Below are 17193 nucleotides of genomic sequence, written 5' to 3' on the forward strand. Positions count from 1 at the left end.
TTCAGCAGTTTTTTGAAGGACATCTTGGATCGAGTATCCGCAGGCACAGAGGCAAAGCCTTTGATGTTATGAACGTGGGTCACCGAGGTAAGCTGAGAGCACTTGCGCTATCCTTTTTATGGTTGCCTATCTAAAAAAAACTTCACAATAATGTATTGCGTGTTTAATGCAAACAAAAAGAGAAAATCGCATGGTACAATATCTGCGACACGCGTGCGCATAAACGTTTAGACGTAGCATTGACCAATGAAATAAAAAAAAAATATTACACAAAAACCCGGTGAGTTTTTGTGAGCGACAGTAAGAACATATGCTGGTCTAGTCTTTCATTGCCACTATTACTAAGTCGTCGTATCAGAACAGGTTGTTTTAGAAAAGTTAGTCTGAAACCATTCAGGGCCACGACGCTGTCGAATGAAGCTTTTGTGTGTTTCTTGAGAAGATTTTATGTATTTGCGGAAACACAACAGATGTTAGTGAGGTCATCAGAGATGATAAGGCGTATACAATATTGAGGAACTCGTAAGTCTGTTGCCACAGTGACTTTCTCATAGAAGACGTCCTGAGCACAGAAAGCGTTGCTGCCCTCCTTGAGGAGTGACCGATTCACTGAGTGAGACACTTAAAACTGGGCGGTGCTAGATTGCTCTCAAGACCAACTTTTTTAGTTGTTTTGTTTTAGCTAGCTCGTGTCTCCTTCTATCATCATTGATTACCTTTACCACCTTACTCCAGCACAGGGTTGCCTACTTGTCTATGCACCGGCCAACTTTCCCGAATTCTTTCTCTTTCCCCTTTCTTCCTCCTGATAAACGACAGTAAATGATCCCATTCTTCAACTGTAAAAACATTGTGTGACATCAAATAATTATTCAGGTTTACCACGAGAAAAGTCGGCATTGATAATAAAGAAGTAGAACATAATTTATTGACGGTCCGCATGTCTGTGCCAAGTGAGTGAGTGAACTTTATTTCTTCCACGATAGACGCAAGTAAACTCGACGTCACCTGGAAAATACTTGCATGAATCAGTCGTAAAGCTACTGAAATTGAAATACTACACTGATTGGCGAAATAAATATCAAATAGTTCAGAAGAAAAATGATGGAATCGATTGGCTTAGACGTGGAATAAAGTACAATAATGAGCAATGCACTGAATTTATGCAAGTAATTAAATTCAGTAGAACATTGGACGTGTCATATGTGCGTTTGTCTGATCGTGGCAGTTTGTTAATTTTACGTCCAGGCGCCGCTCCTACAAGCCAGGAAAGATTGATGTATGTGAGCCCGAAAAATGAATGCGGCGTTTTCGAAGTTAAAGATCTAGTAAACGGTAAGTATGTGATCGAATTCGCTGTAAATAAGAGAACTGCCTCGCACTGTAGATGCAAATGTATATACCATTGTACCGTTTCAGGAAAAACTTCTTTCATCATCAGAAATTTTTAAATATTGAAGTCATACGCTACCAGCTAACTTCGCATGTAGTTGTGAAACCGTTTCCACAGCATATTCAAAGCGCTTCTTGTCATCCATGCATCTGAAGTCTTCCTGCCCTTCTTATTTCAGGCGTGAAAGTGAAGCTCAGAATAGGGCTTGAATAGGGGTACATAATCATTTAATAGCAGAGACGCGATCTGTAAAAGTTTATGCAAACATTTCGTCTCTCGGCCACAGACACAGATGCCTAAAGACCAATAGTCACAGAAACCGACACATGTATGCATACTGCTACGGGGCAGAAAACCAAGGTGCTCCTTAGGACGTTGAATACGGCTTTACAGGGTGTCCCAGCTAATGTTAGCCAAGCTATTGAAGAATGACACAAAATACAAACAGGAGATGTACGATGTAGGGCCATCAGTGCTCTTCCCCTACCAGGTTATTTTTGGTGTACCAATTGCCTGGATAAAGAAAATTAGAATTTAAATTCTGGGATTTTAAGGACAACACGATTTGTATATGAGGATCGCTATACTGAAGGGTTCCGGAATAATTTTGACCAGCTGGGGTTCTTTAACGTGCACCAGTACATGGCAGCCGAATTTTTTTATTCAGCGCCCATCCGAAAGCGGCAACCCTCAGCCCTCTCCCTAGATCGTAGACCGGGATATGCGTTTTTAAAATAAATGCTTGTTCACTCTCTCTGTTTCAAAACGCCGACTAACAACCTGACATTTGAAACCCAGCGCATCTGCTTAGAGGCGCTGCGTCAGAAACAACCGCCTCTGGTACGACCAGAGGCGGTCGCAGGCGCTGCACTGAGTTCCGAACTGGTCCTTGAGCAAGCGAAGGTTGAAGTTTCAGTCGGCTCCCACGTATGAGAAAGACAAGGCGGTTAGGCGATCACCAGACATAGCACTTAGTGTAACATAGTGCAAGAAACAATTACCCCCCAAAGTATGCTAAACGCAGTCTTAGATAGCACCAGGTTTGGTTGTTCATAAAATTTTAGCGTTTGAATTAAGAGCTTCACTTTCGTTCGATAAGCAGTTATTGCGCCCTAAAACATCCCATTCAGTCGTTTTCATCTAGTCATGCCCTGCGTACTTATTTTGCACACCATTAACTCTTAGCGCGCGAAATGCCAAAGAATCTGCTTGATTATGCGTCTGCGAGGCTCGATACCAATAGCTCCAAAGTTATATGTAGGAAGGAACTCACCTTATAGTCTAGCTCGGAATCCACCCGCAAGGGACCAACTGTCGATATGGCTTCCGCTGAATCAGTGCTGCGTGTTTCGTGGTCATCTCAGTATTAGTGCCATCACAATGTTGTTGCCGAGTCGGGCAGTCAGCGGAGTTCATTCTTATCACTTCTGAGGTCACTGTTGCCGTGGTGCATGGTCGCCACAATAATAGTGAACGTATTACTATTATCACAAGCTCTGCTGTTTTGTTTGCATGTTCTGGAAATTGTTGCAACGGACCATGGGTATTCTTAAGCGTGCGTCGTAAAATGACGTGTTGAGCGGCAGATTCAGCTTGGGAAGTCCTATTTAAATACGTGGGCACGCAGGCATAGTTTTTGTCCGCTACCAAAGCACAAATTTTGTTGACGTTGTTACAGTCTACTGACTGTAGGAAGAGGATTTTTAATTATGACGTCAAATTTTTACAAGAATTCTGAACATTTGCAAGAATAAAAAAAAAGCATTTAAGGGTCGAGTTTCAAACGCCATTCTTTAGCAATACCACAATGATATCAAAATTCTGCAAACCGCAGTTAATAATACGTCCCACGCGGCCAGAACTTAACTACAGTCGACACTCGTTAATTAGTACTTTCACTTAATTCGAACGCACTGGAACGTCCTGGTGAGAAAATCTGCAAGGAAAGCTAGTTTAGTTCAAATGCGACAACATGTCGCTTCAGTCAACTCGACCATCACTGGCTCCGCCTTATGCGCGCAGTGATTACTATAAGCGCACAAACAAGAAATTCAGCGCATGGCACTACTGGTTGCCTAGGCGACGACAGCGACGGCAGCAGCAGGTCCCCCAGTGATGATGTGACGTCTAGCTTCACGCCCGGGGCAATGCCGCTTTTGACGACTTTGCCTGCGCCGACGATAGACTTGAGGTCTGTGTGCCGCTGACGGACGATGACTTGTGCGGCTATTTTAATACTGCAGTAATCTGTCAACCACAACAGGCTACTTCAAGATAAGAGAGATGTCAATCCTTTCATTTTGCCGCCGTTCTTAAATTTATGCTTTCGGTTAATTTGACCCCGAGTCTTTGGCCACACAAGGGTCGAATTAACGGCAGTCGACTTTATTACCGACTGCTTTGAGGTCAACCACTATTTGGTAAGTAGGACCTTTACAAAACCCCCGTGAACACTGCAACAATTCCACGTTATCTGTATATCTACATACCAAGTTTGTCCGCTTTAGATGCTCTAGGTGTTGCAGTTTACAAAACGGCAATATCTGTTTTAGCTGCTCAGCTGCGGTATTGTGAACATGTGTTTTCATTTTTTGGAAACTTGCCAATTTCTAAAAAAAAATTGTGTAAAACATTTTAGGCCCAAAATAAAATTTCATTCTCAGGAGTCAGTTGCATTTAATTTCTCTTTCGAATGCAACAAACTTCAGTCAAATCGGTCAAGCGGTTGTCTCATAAAAGCATTTCTCCCTTTCACGTGCATTTGAACCGGAAAATCGGAGCTGGCCCCGTGGTAAAGGCTTCCTCTCCAGAGGCAAGTTTAGCTCAGGGCCAGAGCTGCTCAGCCACGCGCTCAGCAGCGCAAAACCTTAGCCACGGAGAAACCGCGGTGGGTGAATTGAGGAGAAAATAGTTTTCTTTCGTGCCTCCCTAACTAAGGGCGCTCACTTAATTTCATAAAGTACGCGCAATTACTCGAAATTTGAAATCCACACTTCTTGAATACTGGAAAACAACCATAGTAGAAGTGCTCATAGTATCCTTTTTGAACTGAATGTGCTGCTCTACCTGCTCTTTTTCAGCAGGGGCAGATCGCACGTATGAGCTACGTTCGAAAAATCCACTAGACAGGGAAGCCTCAGCTGCAGAATGTTTGAAGGTGTACAACAAGGCCACCAAAGGCAAAGGGAGAAGGATTTCTGATGATGTCGCTTGTGAAGATATACTCAAAGGAAGAGATAATCTTATTTATTCCATTAACACGCTTGGACGATCACTGGGCGTGTACGGAATTATGGGAGGAGGATATCCTGTCAGCCCCGCTACTGCCTCCCTTCAATATTATGCGATGATACCAATTACACGCCCAACGTGGGAAGCTTGAGGCGCACATGGGGTGCCTTTTTTCTCTTCTGCTCGATTTAACATGGCCATTTTTAATGAACACGTGAATGCGCTCGTAGATACGTCGAAAATAAATTACTTATATTATCGTGATTCCGGTCTATATTCCGCATCTGCTGTATAAAGCGCCTGAAAAATACTGCCAATGCCTATTATCTAGGTATCTATACTATTATCTATCTTTTCTATCTATTATCTTCTATCTATCTATCTATCGATCTAGCTATCTAGCTATCTATCTATCTAGCTATCTATCTAGCATCTATCTATCTATCTATCTATCTATCTATCTATCTATCTATCTTCTCTATCTATCTATCTATCTATCTATCTATCTATCTATCTATCTATCTATCTATCTATATCTATCTATCTATCTATCTATCTATCTATTCTATCTATCTATCTATCTATCTGTCTATCTATCTATCTATCTATCTCTATCTATCTATCTATCTATCTATCTATCTATCTATCTATCTATCTCTATCTATCTATCTATCTCTATCTGTCTATCTATCTATCTATCTGTCTATCTATCTGTCTATCTATCTATCTATCTATCTATCTGCTATCTATCTATCTGTCTATCTATCTATCTATGGTAATTGTCTATCTATCTATCTGTCTATCTATCTAGCGCGCGTCTATCCTGTCTATCTATCTGTCTATCTATCTGTCTATCTATCTGTCTATCTATCTATCTATCTATCTATCTATCAATCTATCTATCTATCTATCTATCTATCTATCTATACGGAACCTGCGTGCTTGATTATAAAAAGATTTTTGAATGTCAAAGACAATCTTTAAACCTTTGTCTAACTCGGGTCACATGGATCCTTCAAGCACAACCGATAGATCGTTGAGCGCAATGGGGATGTGCTGCTCTTCAGTCAGCCTCTTTCACGCCTTCTTGGGTTCCTGGGATTGTGATACGTGCTATATTGCTGTCTTGAACGACAAACAATTCTGGAAATTTCTCCATTCAGAAATTCAGAAAATGTTGTCTGAATGTAGATACTAGATACGCGCCATGCGCGGACTTTGCGATGGCATCTCTCAATGACACAGCGTGTCCGGCGGGTATCACGAGAGAGAAACACGGCTGCAGTACACGCGTCATACGAACATGGCATATTACGGTGGCGCGATAAGCTGTATCGCTACTTTGCTTAACATGAATCGCGTTAACGTGAAGCGTAATCGTGAGATGGTTTCTGCCGAATCTTTTCCGTTACATTGTCCTCACCCGGAAGGTAATTTCCAGAACCTCTTTTGTTAATAGCCGCCGCAAGCAAATGACTTCCCCACGCCTCATATATCACAAGAAACGAAGATCCGACACACACACACACACGCCAAAGAAGAATTCTGTAGGTGGAACGGCTATCCGCTCTTGAGTCGACTTAAACGGCTTCCTCAGGCATGAGACCCCTTTACAGTAAGTAGAACACTTTCACACGCTTGAACGACATTTGTTTGAATGGAAATGTTTCATATCACGCAGTCATAGGCTTTCAGGTGTTGTCATAAAATACGAAGTTGCCATGAACATGATTGTAACGGAAAACAATTCATGGAACTAAGTGCCGCTGGAGTCTCTGAATTCATTAGAGTTGTCTGTTTGCATTCCGAGCAAATGGTCCGTACTCTATTTTAATGACAGGTTCACATGAAAAGTAATGCCGTTTGTTCACACCAAAGTAATCCTGAGATATAGAACGCCCAAATGACAAGATCCCAGTCACCAGTTATTTCTCTACAAGAATCATTCACGGCTTTTTTTTTTCAGTGAATATAAATATGGGGTGTAAAACATCAATACAAGGAACTCAAGGCGAACAAAACCGAATGTTTGCATGCTGCTTCCAATTTTTGGCCCCACACGAAGTTCTTTTACCGAAGTTCCTTGCTGCATTAGGCTTTATTTTTTGTGTTGATAATTCAAGAATAGATCAAGCCATCGTAAAAAACCGTTCTCGTTAGAAATAGACTTCGTCGATCCGCCTGGAAAGTGAAAGTCTACCAGAAATCGAAAAAAAAAGATTTTATGCTTGTCTTGTAAGACGTACCCTAAAGCATTGTGTTGGGTGTCATGACTGACACGAGCCATCCGTGGTTGCTTAGTGGCTACGGTGTTAGGCAGATAAGCACGAGGTTGAGGCATCAAATCCCGGCCATGGCGGCCGCATTACGATGCATGGGGGCGAAATGCGAAAACACCCGTGCATTTATATTTAGGTGCACCTTAAAGAACCCCATGTGGTCCAAATTATTCCGGAGTCCCCCACTACGGCGTGCCTCATAATCAGATCAGGGTTTTGGCACGTAAAACCCACAAATCTTTTTCTTATTGAGTGACAAGGTCAGTATATATGGACATTTGTACCGCGTACAACGCTTGGTTGATATGAATATAGTATAAACTCAGATGAAATAATTAAAAGTAATTCGCCACCTCAACATATATCGCGTTACCTCCGGGGTGGTCGGATACATGGTCACGGCGGACGCCTCACGACAGGAGTGGAAGGCAAAAACGCTCCTGTACTTATATTTAGGTGCACCTTAAACTCCAGGCGGTCGAAAAGAATGCGGAGCTCCCACGTTATCATGCGCCTCTTAACGCATTGTGCAGTTTGAGGTCACAAACGTCACATATTCAAAAATCTGCTTAATGTACCGTACGCATATCTGGCTAACATCCCTGCCTTTTCCCCTTTCGTTTGTCTCTCTATCTCTCTACACACTTGAATAAGGCTGCTTCCTATATAGCCTGGATTGACAACTATGGCATTCTCCCGAGAAGCTTCGTACTGAATGTTGACCAGCTTGCATTGTTTTGTGTTTTCAATCGAGAAGCACAGAAAAATGATGCACCGCACATTGTGGGGGTTGTGGTAGCTCTGTATTACCGTAGCTACTGGCCTCCCTGGTTTTCTTAGTCCTTGTTGCTTTCTTCCGAAACACAAGAATTATATTATGAACCGTAATCTAACTCAAACTACGGTTTTGTTTGGGCTAAGCAATATTGTGTATATTGTTTTTTCATAAAAGGCAACGTTAACAGAAAAACAATGGCCCCCACACAGCACCGCAAGTTTAGTACACATTAACCCGCGCTTGTAAACGTTTTTCCGATTTATGCTGAGGTCCGGGCCTATTTAAGAAAGCTCACTGAGAGTCACAGTGACGTTATAGATATGAGTGCACTTCTTCAAGCGTATGCTGACCAATGAGTGGTTTGCATACTATGCTACGTAAGAAAGTTCGAAGCTGGCATGTCGTGGTTTCCAAGTCATTGGTAATAATAAAAAAAAGGCAGCAGTAATTGCGATTTATTATAGCTGTTGAAAGTGCGTAGGACTGTGCCTTCGACACCGAGGTCTAGACCGGCCTTCAAGTACGCACATGGCACGGCGGCGCTCGCACCATTTCGATAAGGTGTACTCAGCTGTGAAGGATGGTTATGAGACATTTAAATTCCTTCTAAATGGTTTGCCGAATGTTTCGTGCTGTTGTCATCGTCATTGTCACCGACAAACACGAACATTGAAACGGCGATTGGCTTAATCGCACCGGCGTCACGCGAATGTTGCAAACAGACAGCGGAGGCAGGCTCAAGCGAGCAATGAACGCATCACCACTTGAGTAAACGCGGCAGGGCCTACGTGAGCAAGGTGTAAAGTGCCTATATGTTTGTCACGCTGTGGTTGCCTAGTCCATTCCCAAATCAGACGGAACAAACGCATGACTGTTTGCATTGTGCCTTATATATACATGCTTACTGCATCACTAAAAATACAACACTGATGCTAGAGAACACTTATATTAAAGAAACAAACGAACAGTTTGAAAAACCAGAATGCTATAGACCATTTTCGTGGTGCAGTTTGCGCTAGAGCAGCGAGATGGCGCCTTCGGCGGCACACTGCAGGTTGCCCCAGCGCAAGCGCACCAATGCAAAACCATTACCGCTATTGCCCGGCTACAGTGCAAGCGGCTGTCGGAAATGCAACTGGGCGTTCGCTAACGCACTGCGATTCATGCTGCGGTGTGTGGTGCGGTAGAGGGAAGACGTGTGCCGTAGTTGACTGGAAAAATTGTGAATTGCACACTGAGGAATAGAATGAATCGGTGTGAACAAGTTCACGGACTGTTGCTATGCATAAGGACTGCATGTGTTGCCGGCCCTTCGCGATGCATGGCTTCGCCACGAACCGGTGTCACATCTCATGCTACCTCCTGTTCGATGCGGTAATATTACAGATCCCGGGAAACAAGCTTATGATGCCCTAGCTCTGGTTGTACCGGCAGTGCCACGCAACGCTCCCGTCGTCGTGAAATGTAAGTTTCACGCACTGTCACCTGACGACGAGTGTAGTTCATATTGACGGACAGTAAATGACGTTGGCTTAGATTAGGCAAACAGAAGAAACATACCAGGTATTCACTGATTGGCACTAAAGTTCACTTTCCTAATCAAATGCACACTTTATCAAAACCAGGAAGGCGCGGAAACATTATGCTCATGATAACATGTGATCATGTACCAAATGAAAACGTCAGAACACTATTTCGACAACAATGAATTCTTCATTGCTGCACAGAAAAATTTGCAGTCTTGCCCGAAAGGCGAAGCATCGATTGCTATATCAAATTATTAGACCGCTGTACGAAGCAAGGATAGTAGCTTTATGGTCGTTATAAACTTTAAACAAAGGCATACTAACTAAATTTACAAGCATTACGTCACGCGTGCACGAGCAAACATGAACACATCTCACGCGATGACCGCGGGAACTCGTTGTCAAAACGCTGGAGTGAGAAGCGTGGTGGCAGCAGCGAGTGATTTGACCTTCGTGCTGCCTCTCGCTTCAACGGGAACTTAGTGGCGAACACACAGCCCACACGAAGCTATCAGCACTCGCACTATGCACTCCTTGCAGATGGCTTTCAAGATATACGGCCCGTGCAAGATATACGTAGCAGCCGCCGGTGCTGAACGCGAGTTTTTTTTTTTTTCCACCGCCATCAAATCAAAGGCGGCCGTCGCAGCTAGAATGGAACCCAGGACGTCAAACTAAGCAGCGCAATGCTATAAATACGAAGCTTTGGCGCAATAAAGAAACTCAGTCAATACTATTGACCTGCAGGAAGGCGGCGACCATGAAGCCACCCACCATTTTGGCTGTCCCAGGCTTACCGCCGCAGATCATTTCCATGATAGGCACCGGTGCGGTGGTCCCTTATGGGCAACCAGCATGCGCTCAGCAAACTTCTCCTCGGAAGCACAATACCGGTGCACTTCAATTCATGACGTCATGCTACCCAGCCCGAATACCACAGAAATTAAGGGGGACGCTCCCGAGTAAGGGGCGGCGATTTGGACATCACCGTTATCGCCACCTCGAGCACGAAGTGCAACCTTCGTTAGGTGGGAACTAGTCGGCGTGACAGCAGCCGCATCAAGCGAGCAGCGACGATCACGAAAATCCGGGGAGTTTTCGCAAAGAAAGCGCCACTTCGAATAACATAATGAATGTAACTGCCGAGATGCAAGATATAAACGGTCAGGCTTGGGTTGTGTTCACAATCGTCATTGGTGTGGCCAAAAGTTGTTAGTGGTCGAGGGTCACCGCTAACATGTGTGTTATCAGCTTAAAATGACTTTACATAGTGACAGCAGCGATTCTGACCTTTATTCAATCCCTAATTTTATGTTCAAGCTGCGCATGAGCGCTTGTCATGTTTTACAAGCAATGTGATCGTCTACAGCGGCATAATAAAAATAACTTCAGGTGGCATTATTCCTAGATGTGTCTACACATGGCATGATCAAGCATCAGGTGCCCATAGTACAGGAATCCTGCCTGGCACAGTCCATTGGCCTGTAACGAAAGGATAATATGTAAATGTAACAAGCGCAATCAGGAACACAGTAACAAGTGAAAAAAATTTCTTGTACGTTAGCGGTACTGACAAATCTAAATGCACGTTCATTATCCAAACGCACTTAGTGCGACTAAGCTTTCGAAGGTGGGAGTTTGCGCAAGACCAATATTCATAGAAATATTTTGTCTTTCTAGTCTAATTCGTCATTTATTCCTAAACGCCAAGGATAGGAGTACTAAGAAACTAGCAAAATTGTGGTTTAGAATTCCCCTCTCCAGCAAAATAAACCAAATATTACTGCTAGCTGTTCAGTTATATTTCAGGGCAGTAAATGTTTACCCTGAACAACTTTTTTTTCTTGCGAAATCGGACATTATTGTGCGCATTCACGAGGATCTACGTCCCTTTTGTAACAGGTTAACTTTACGTGCGCTATTTTCTGCACACTTTCAGAGCCACAAGCATTCAAAGTGATGACTGTGTCAACGCCCCTACTATGGTGCGCGCTGGAAAACGGTATTTATTGATGATGAAAAAATAAAATGTGTCTTTTCCACGCGCATAGAAAATAGATTAGGAATTTTATTTTCGATGAATACATCAAACTATGTCTGGTTGTATTAAAAAAATTCTTTTTTCTTTCGCAATATTTGTTCCCTTCAAACATAGTCGCGCTTCAATGGCTGCCCCCATACCCTCCCTTGCTGATGTCGGGCCAGGTAAGGCGCCCACTGCACCCGATACACTTTTGCGGAAAAACTTCGTTGACCAATATCTGAGCCTAGTTGCTAGTATGTGCTGGCGCATTATCATGCTGATATTAACCTTCAAATTACTAGAAAGAGGCATGTTTAAGAAATACGCACCAATGATCATTTTCAAGATATATTAGACGTAGTGCTTCCCTGCGAGCGTTCTGTTGAGATAGGAAAAAAAAATGGGGCCAAAAATGGCACCTTAACATTAACACATTAACAGATCGCTGGACTGGTGCTTCGCTTCGGCAGCGCAATGTGGATTGGTATTGCTCCAATAGTGAACGCCGTTCACATTCGCACGCGGATTGCGTGAAAAATCGCGCCTCATCAGTTCACAGAACATTGCTCAATTTGTCTTCTATCTCGTGTGTCTTTATGCGTAACGAATTTACGATATACTGACGATACTGAAGGTCTCGAGGCTGCAGTGCTTGGTGTAGCTGCACGTGATAGGGGTGGAAAATGTCTTTTAACACTCTCCCCACTGCAGCCTTGGACACCCCAGCCTATTCACAAATGACATACTGTATCTACAACGTGCCTACGGCAAAAGCTATATTACCAATTGCCGCTGAAAGTTCTTGAACTTGTGCAAAAGGCGCACCTGCATTTCAAGCAGCCGCGGACGCAGCGATAAGCGTCTGCAACGATCTTGGCCAACTTGGGCAAAAACCACGTCTACTGTTTCACGCATGTCACACCTTAACCCTCATTTCATGCTTTTTTTTGCTTGGCTACGACGAGAAGAAATGACAAAGCTCGCTTTTGTTTACCGCCGATATTTTTTCGTGCCTCTTGGAGCGTCACACGGAAAAGTGTCACGTGGCCGCCGAGCCAGGCACCGAGCAGAGTTAGTTCTTCTGAGTCACACCTGGGATCACTGGAGTCGCGGCGCGTAATCATGCAGCTTTTTCCCTATTTAGCGCGTTTTCAATATACCTCTGAAAAATTTGTCCGCGGGACTAGCTAGCTCACTGAAAACATCATAATCGGGTGTTTAAAGAATGCAAATACAACTTTCCTATCAATACTTGTGCCCTTCGTCGAGTAAAATGTTCAGTAATTATGTAATATCGATGGTTCAAATATGAAAATAACACTCCCGGGTTTGTCGCAGGTGACTGCTGACGTAATACCATTAGTTGCATCGCCGTATACCCTACAGATTCTTTTCAAGAGCTTGAATAATACAAGCTCGGACACGCTGCATAAACGTAAACTGCTCTGTAGCTATAGTGATAATACCAGCAGTGGACGATATTTCCTGTAGAGTAGCTATAAATACATACCTCACTTCCAATTGGCGGGCACGTCTCCTCGGAATAGGTAACCGAGCTGTTGCAGGCGCTCTCGACGGTGGTGAACTCGACTCTGATTACAAGGCCTTTGGACAACTGCATCGAATGAAAAAAAAAAAGAAAGGACGGGATGATGCGATGCCATTGTAGCACGCACGCATACGTATTCACTGCGCAAGACGTGACGTAGTCAATGACACTCGTCGGCAGAAGCCTATGGCACACGAAATGATCGAGAAAAGACAAACCAAAGTGAAAAATATAGTTACAATGCGCAAAACAAATAACATACTACAATGCCATCGACACCCGCGCTCGACAGTGAGAATGAAATTTCAGAATAACCTATACACTGAATGAAAGGAAAAAAAGTCATAGGGTGTGGTGCCATAAATGCAAAGCTTCCCAAGCATTCGAAATAGAAATTGTCATTTCTTACTGCTGAACAGCACACTCAGTTTGTTCAATGAAGTCTGACTCTTTTGCGAACATGTATTTCTTTTGCCACGAGAAATGTGGCAGAAATAGGAAGCTACGCATTCTTCGCGTTTTGAGGCCTTTTTATGGGTGGAGCTGTAAACTATTCCCTGAAGTCCGGGACAGTCAGGTGGAATGCGAAGGTTAAAGGGCGAGCTCCGACCGTTCTAGTAGATGTAACGTCGGAGGACGGCTAGCCCTCTTTACCTAGCCCACCAGGGTATTGTTCCTGCCAGTATATTGGAGGCTAGATATCAGTGAAACATCGCATCATAATCCGGCTGTACAAGATGCAAAGAAGACAAAATATAGAAAGAAAATAGGACTTCACTGACGTTTCGGTAGCGGCCGAACCTTCTTGCGTGAGGACAGTCCTTTTTTTGCGTATATTTATACTAACCTGCCTATATAACCACTGAAGGTGCGCATCCAAACTTGTGTCATGGCGCACACATCTGCTCTGTGGAATGAAACAAGAAATAATGACATAAAAAAAGTTCTATCATTGCCTTCATGAAAGTTAACTCGCAAGCACGTGGCGAATGGTCCCATCGTTCGCATGTTGCTTGACGTCGCAGCAAGGGATGAAAACGGAAACATCGCGATTGCTACAAACTGCATGCACCCTCTTTTGCAGGTTTTCTTTGTTCTGTGTTGATACTGCACGCGAGCGCAGAAAAAATGAATTATCTGATGTACATGTCCTACTCTCCGTTAACTGCGATTGCCTTCAAACCTACGATAGAGTCCGTTCGTATGAAATCTGAATGGCAACTTTTGTTCACGTGCGCGAATCAAGTCATATCAACGTGAAGAGACGTTCGGGACAGGGCCTCATGAAAAAAAAAAGAACTTTAGGTGACCTTAATGTTTCCTTTACGTGTCTTTAACGGCGCTAGCCCTTAGAATTTGGGTTAACTCTCGTCTTTCTCCTACCTCACCCAGAGGAGCTACTGACGACGTGTCCTAATGCACCGGCGAAGCGCGTGTAAGGACATGAACAAAGAATGGCTAATACTCCCTCAAGAAATGGCGCATTCGCCCGTAAACGCTGCCTTCACATTACGACGACAGATGAGAAGGGAAATTATACGATGTTATGATGAGTGACCACGGAGGCCGATGCAGAAGACGACGACGCACGCGTGAGCAGGCACACGAGCGCGGTTGCGCCGAGGGGGGGCCAATGAACCAGCTGTGGAAGAAGAGGACGACGCTCGAGCCATTGATGATAGTTAATCATCATAATGACGAGAAAGACCTGACGGTTGATTGGCCCTTTCTTTAACTAAACTAATGCTCCTATATCATGTCTGTGCTATACAACGCTTAACTTGAACCATTCCGTGCCTTTAGATGGGCTTCTATTTTATTTATTATCATCAGCTGCATGCGTCTCGCCGCATGCAGCTGATGACGCACTCACAAGTTCTCTTTCATAAAGATGACGATAGTTTACATAATGTGATCTCATATGTATCTATTGACCATACCAATTGAACATGATGGTAAAGGTTTGTTTGCCCTGTCGTACACCTTCGAGCAGCACGAAGGTAACCGATACGGGTTCTTGAGAATAAAAGCTGCGCAGTCGATGAAAAATTATTCCTTGTCGGGACATCTTGCAAGGCACCCGAAGTTTTGCGGCATTAGCTCTCGGCATTGAACTAACACTGAGGGTAGCAGATGCTAGGGTGACGCTGAATTATTGTACAACTCGATGCACGGGAACGATGAAGCAAGGACGTCATGCTGCCAGTGTATTTGTTGCAAGGAATATTTCACTAAGCTGGCTTTCTTTTGTTTGAGGGACAAAAGGAAGCAACAGCGGTTCGTAGGTCCGAATTTCCAACATGAAAATATCCTAGAAGAGGTCTGCACATTTTACGTGTATGCATTTATTATCTGTCGCATACTGGGCAATTGCTGTTTGCGTACCTTGAAGCAGCGACTTTCACCTGTTAAATAAACCAAAGACTCCAACTTTGAATTTGTGATAGCCAATCCTAATCCGATAAGTTTAAAGAACGGAAGTGGTGTCGTGCAGCATTATCATTAGGACAAGAAACCGGTGATATGCTGTGCTACAAGTCGGAATTGGAGAAGATGGCGATGCACACTATGTAGGTTATGATCTATGACCGGCGAGATTCAGCAGCGTGATCCACTGATACCAGTGTCAGAACAGAGCATACCTTATGTCACGCCGGATCTGCTCGGCCCGAATGCACAGCACGACAGCTTCGTTTTACGAGGTTGCAGGCCCAATGCCAGCCGCGGTAGCCGCATTTAAACAGGAGCGAAATGCAATAACGCTGGTCTACGGAACATTTGGTGCAGTTTAAGCAACACCAGTCGGTTAAATTATTCTTTATCCCCTCTACTATAGGGTCCCTCATATTATGGACAATTTGATATGTAAAACCTCAGAATTTAGATTACGTAATAATTGCATAAGTATGTAGTGCGGATGCCCTTTGGTGTCTTAGTTCTCGAGGCAGAAGAACTGATCAGCGCTATTGTACGTTTCTTTCTCTTTAACGTGCACCTAAATCTAAGTACGCGAAAACACCCGTGTACTTAGATTTAGGTGCACGTTAAAGAACCCCAGGTGGTCCAAATTTCCGGAGTCCCCCACTACGGCGTGCCTCATAATCAGAACTGGTTTTGGCACGTAAAACCCCATAATTTTTTTTCTCTTTTCGTGCTCCTAACCCCAATGAACAATTCAGATATAATAAATTCGTTTTAAAGAACTACATTCAAGAAAAGCTAATGAGGTGTTCTTGATATCTTAGTGCTAAAATAAATTGAAAGTACATTGAATTGTTGCTGATCCGCAACCAATAGACCACTGCTTACCTGAGCGGCTGCCCGAGTTATGTTTAGAAGAGTGTTCAGGTTGCCTTCATCCGGTTGAATAGTGGCGTTCTGTAGGGCTTGGTGGGCGAAGTACCGGTACGTCAATGAAGTAAGCGAGCTTTTTGGCGCGAGGATGCAGTCGCCAGGCTTTTGCTCTTGTTCCGGTTTCTCGAAGCATCCTTCGAAAAAGTCGGCCACTTCGGATGTGACAAAGGCTAAGAACAGGAGCGCGAGCAAGAACTTGAACATTGCGTATTGTCGCAGGGGCGTAGTTTCCGTAGCGAGCACACTTGCAGGCAGGCGGCGGTAAACTTCGGAACGAATACCAGGGGTGGCCGATATTTGAGGTTGCTTTGCCCGGTTGGATTTGACAGCGGGCTAGTACGAACGCACGGCTGGTTTTAACGATAGTCAGATGGGGGCTCTGGTGACACTGATAAATCGACGATTTGTTTTTTGTTTTTTTTGCGTTAGACTGGTCTATCAGAGTGGTGGGAAAAAATTTGGAAGGTGTTTAGTCACTGCTACGATATGATAATAACGAAGAAAAAGCAGAGGAAATGCTCGCTGCAAAAAGAAAATGAATGAGTGTAAGCTTTATGACTAGGACCATGTGAGCATGTGGCAGTCTCATCTTATTGCAATGAAAAAGCGCCACGTTTTTTTTATCAGCTGCTCGCTCCCAGGCAAGGAACACTTTCTTGCTGCCCGTCAAGATTGTCCATTATGCTGTGTCATCATGCGTAGCAATGGCTGAGGATTACATGGATTACGTGCAATATAAGTGAACGGAAGCGTTTGTCGAAGGGAGAACGCAGGCAATGCATTATGAGGTTTTACGGGCTGAAACAACAATCCGATTAGGAGACTTGTCGTATTGGAGTACTCAGGAATATTTACACTACCTGAGGTTCTTTCACGTGCAGTGTAGTGATCTACGTAACAAAAGCTTTGGTGAGGAACAATTAAAGTGAACGATAAAAGAAAAAAAGCGTGTCTTGTACGCAATCTGCGGAAGACTGGACTTCGCTTGCGTCAGTTTGAACAGTTGCGTTTAGGGTGAACTTCTTTGCTGTCTTCCCTACGTAGGTTATGCGAGTTATGC

At 43.9% G+C, this 17193-nt stretch overlaps 1 protein-coding gene across 1 annotated transcript; it reads right to left on the reverse strand.

The window, feature by feature from the left end:
• Nucleotides 1–10603: 10603 nt before the first annotated feature.
• LOC119458852 (uncharacterized) lies at nt 10604–16482 on the reverse strand. The gene is made up of 3 exons (XM_049670650.1): nt 16089–16482; nt 12741–12845; nt 10604–10689 (listed from the first exon to the last, which is right to left on the reverse strand). The coding sequence occupies exons 1-3, from the start codon at nt 16335–16337 to the stop codon at nt 10612–10614; spliced, it is 432 nt and encodes a 143-aa protein (XP_049526607.1). The 5' UTR covers nt 16338–16482; the 3' UTR covers nt 10604–10611.
• Nucleotides 16483–17193: the final 711 nt, after the last annotated feature.

Source organism: Dermacentor silvarum, chromosome 7 (assembly GCF_013339745.2).
Source record: "Dermacentor silvarum isolate Dsil-2018 chromosome 7, BIME_Dsil_1.4, whole genome shotgun sequence".
NCBI lineage: Eukaryota > Metazoa > Arthropoda > Arachnida > Ixodida > Ixodidae > Dermacentor > Dermacentor silvarum.

Bases quoted from the DNA above. Each gene is read 5' to 3' on its own strand.
- LOC119458852 (XM_049670650.1), bottom strand. From the start codon at position 16,337: ATGTTCAAGTTCTTGCTCGCGCTCCTGTTCTTAGCCTTTGTCACATCC. The intron at 12,846-16,088 runs GTAAGCAGTGGT...CATTCGATGCAG, and splicing joins TAACTCGGGCAGCCGCTCAG to TTGTCCAAAGGCCTTGTAAT. The intron at 10,690-12,740 runs GTATGTATTTAT...CTTTCGTTACAG, and splicing joins GCCCGCCAATTGGAAGTGAG to GCCAATGGACTGTGCCAGGC.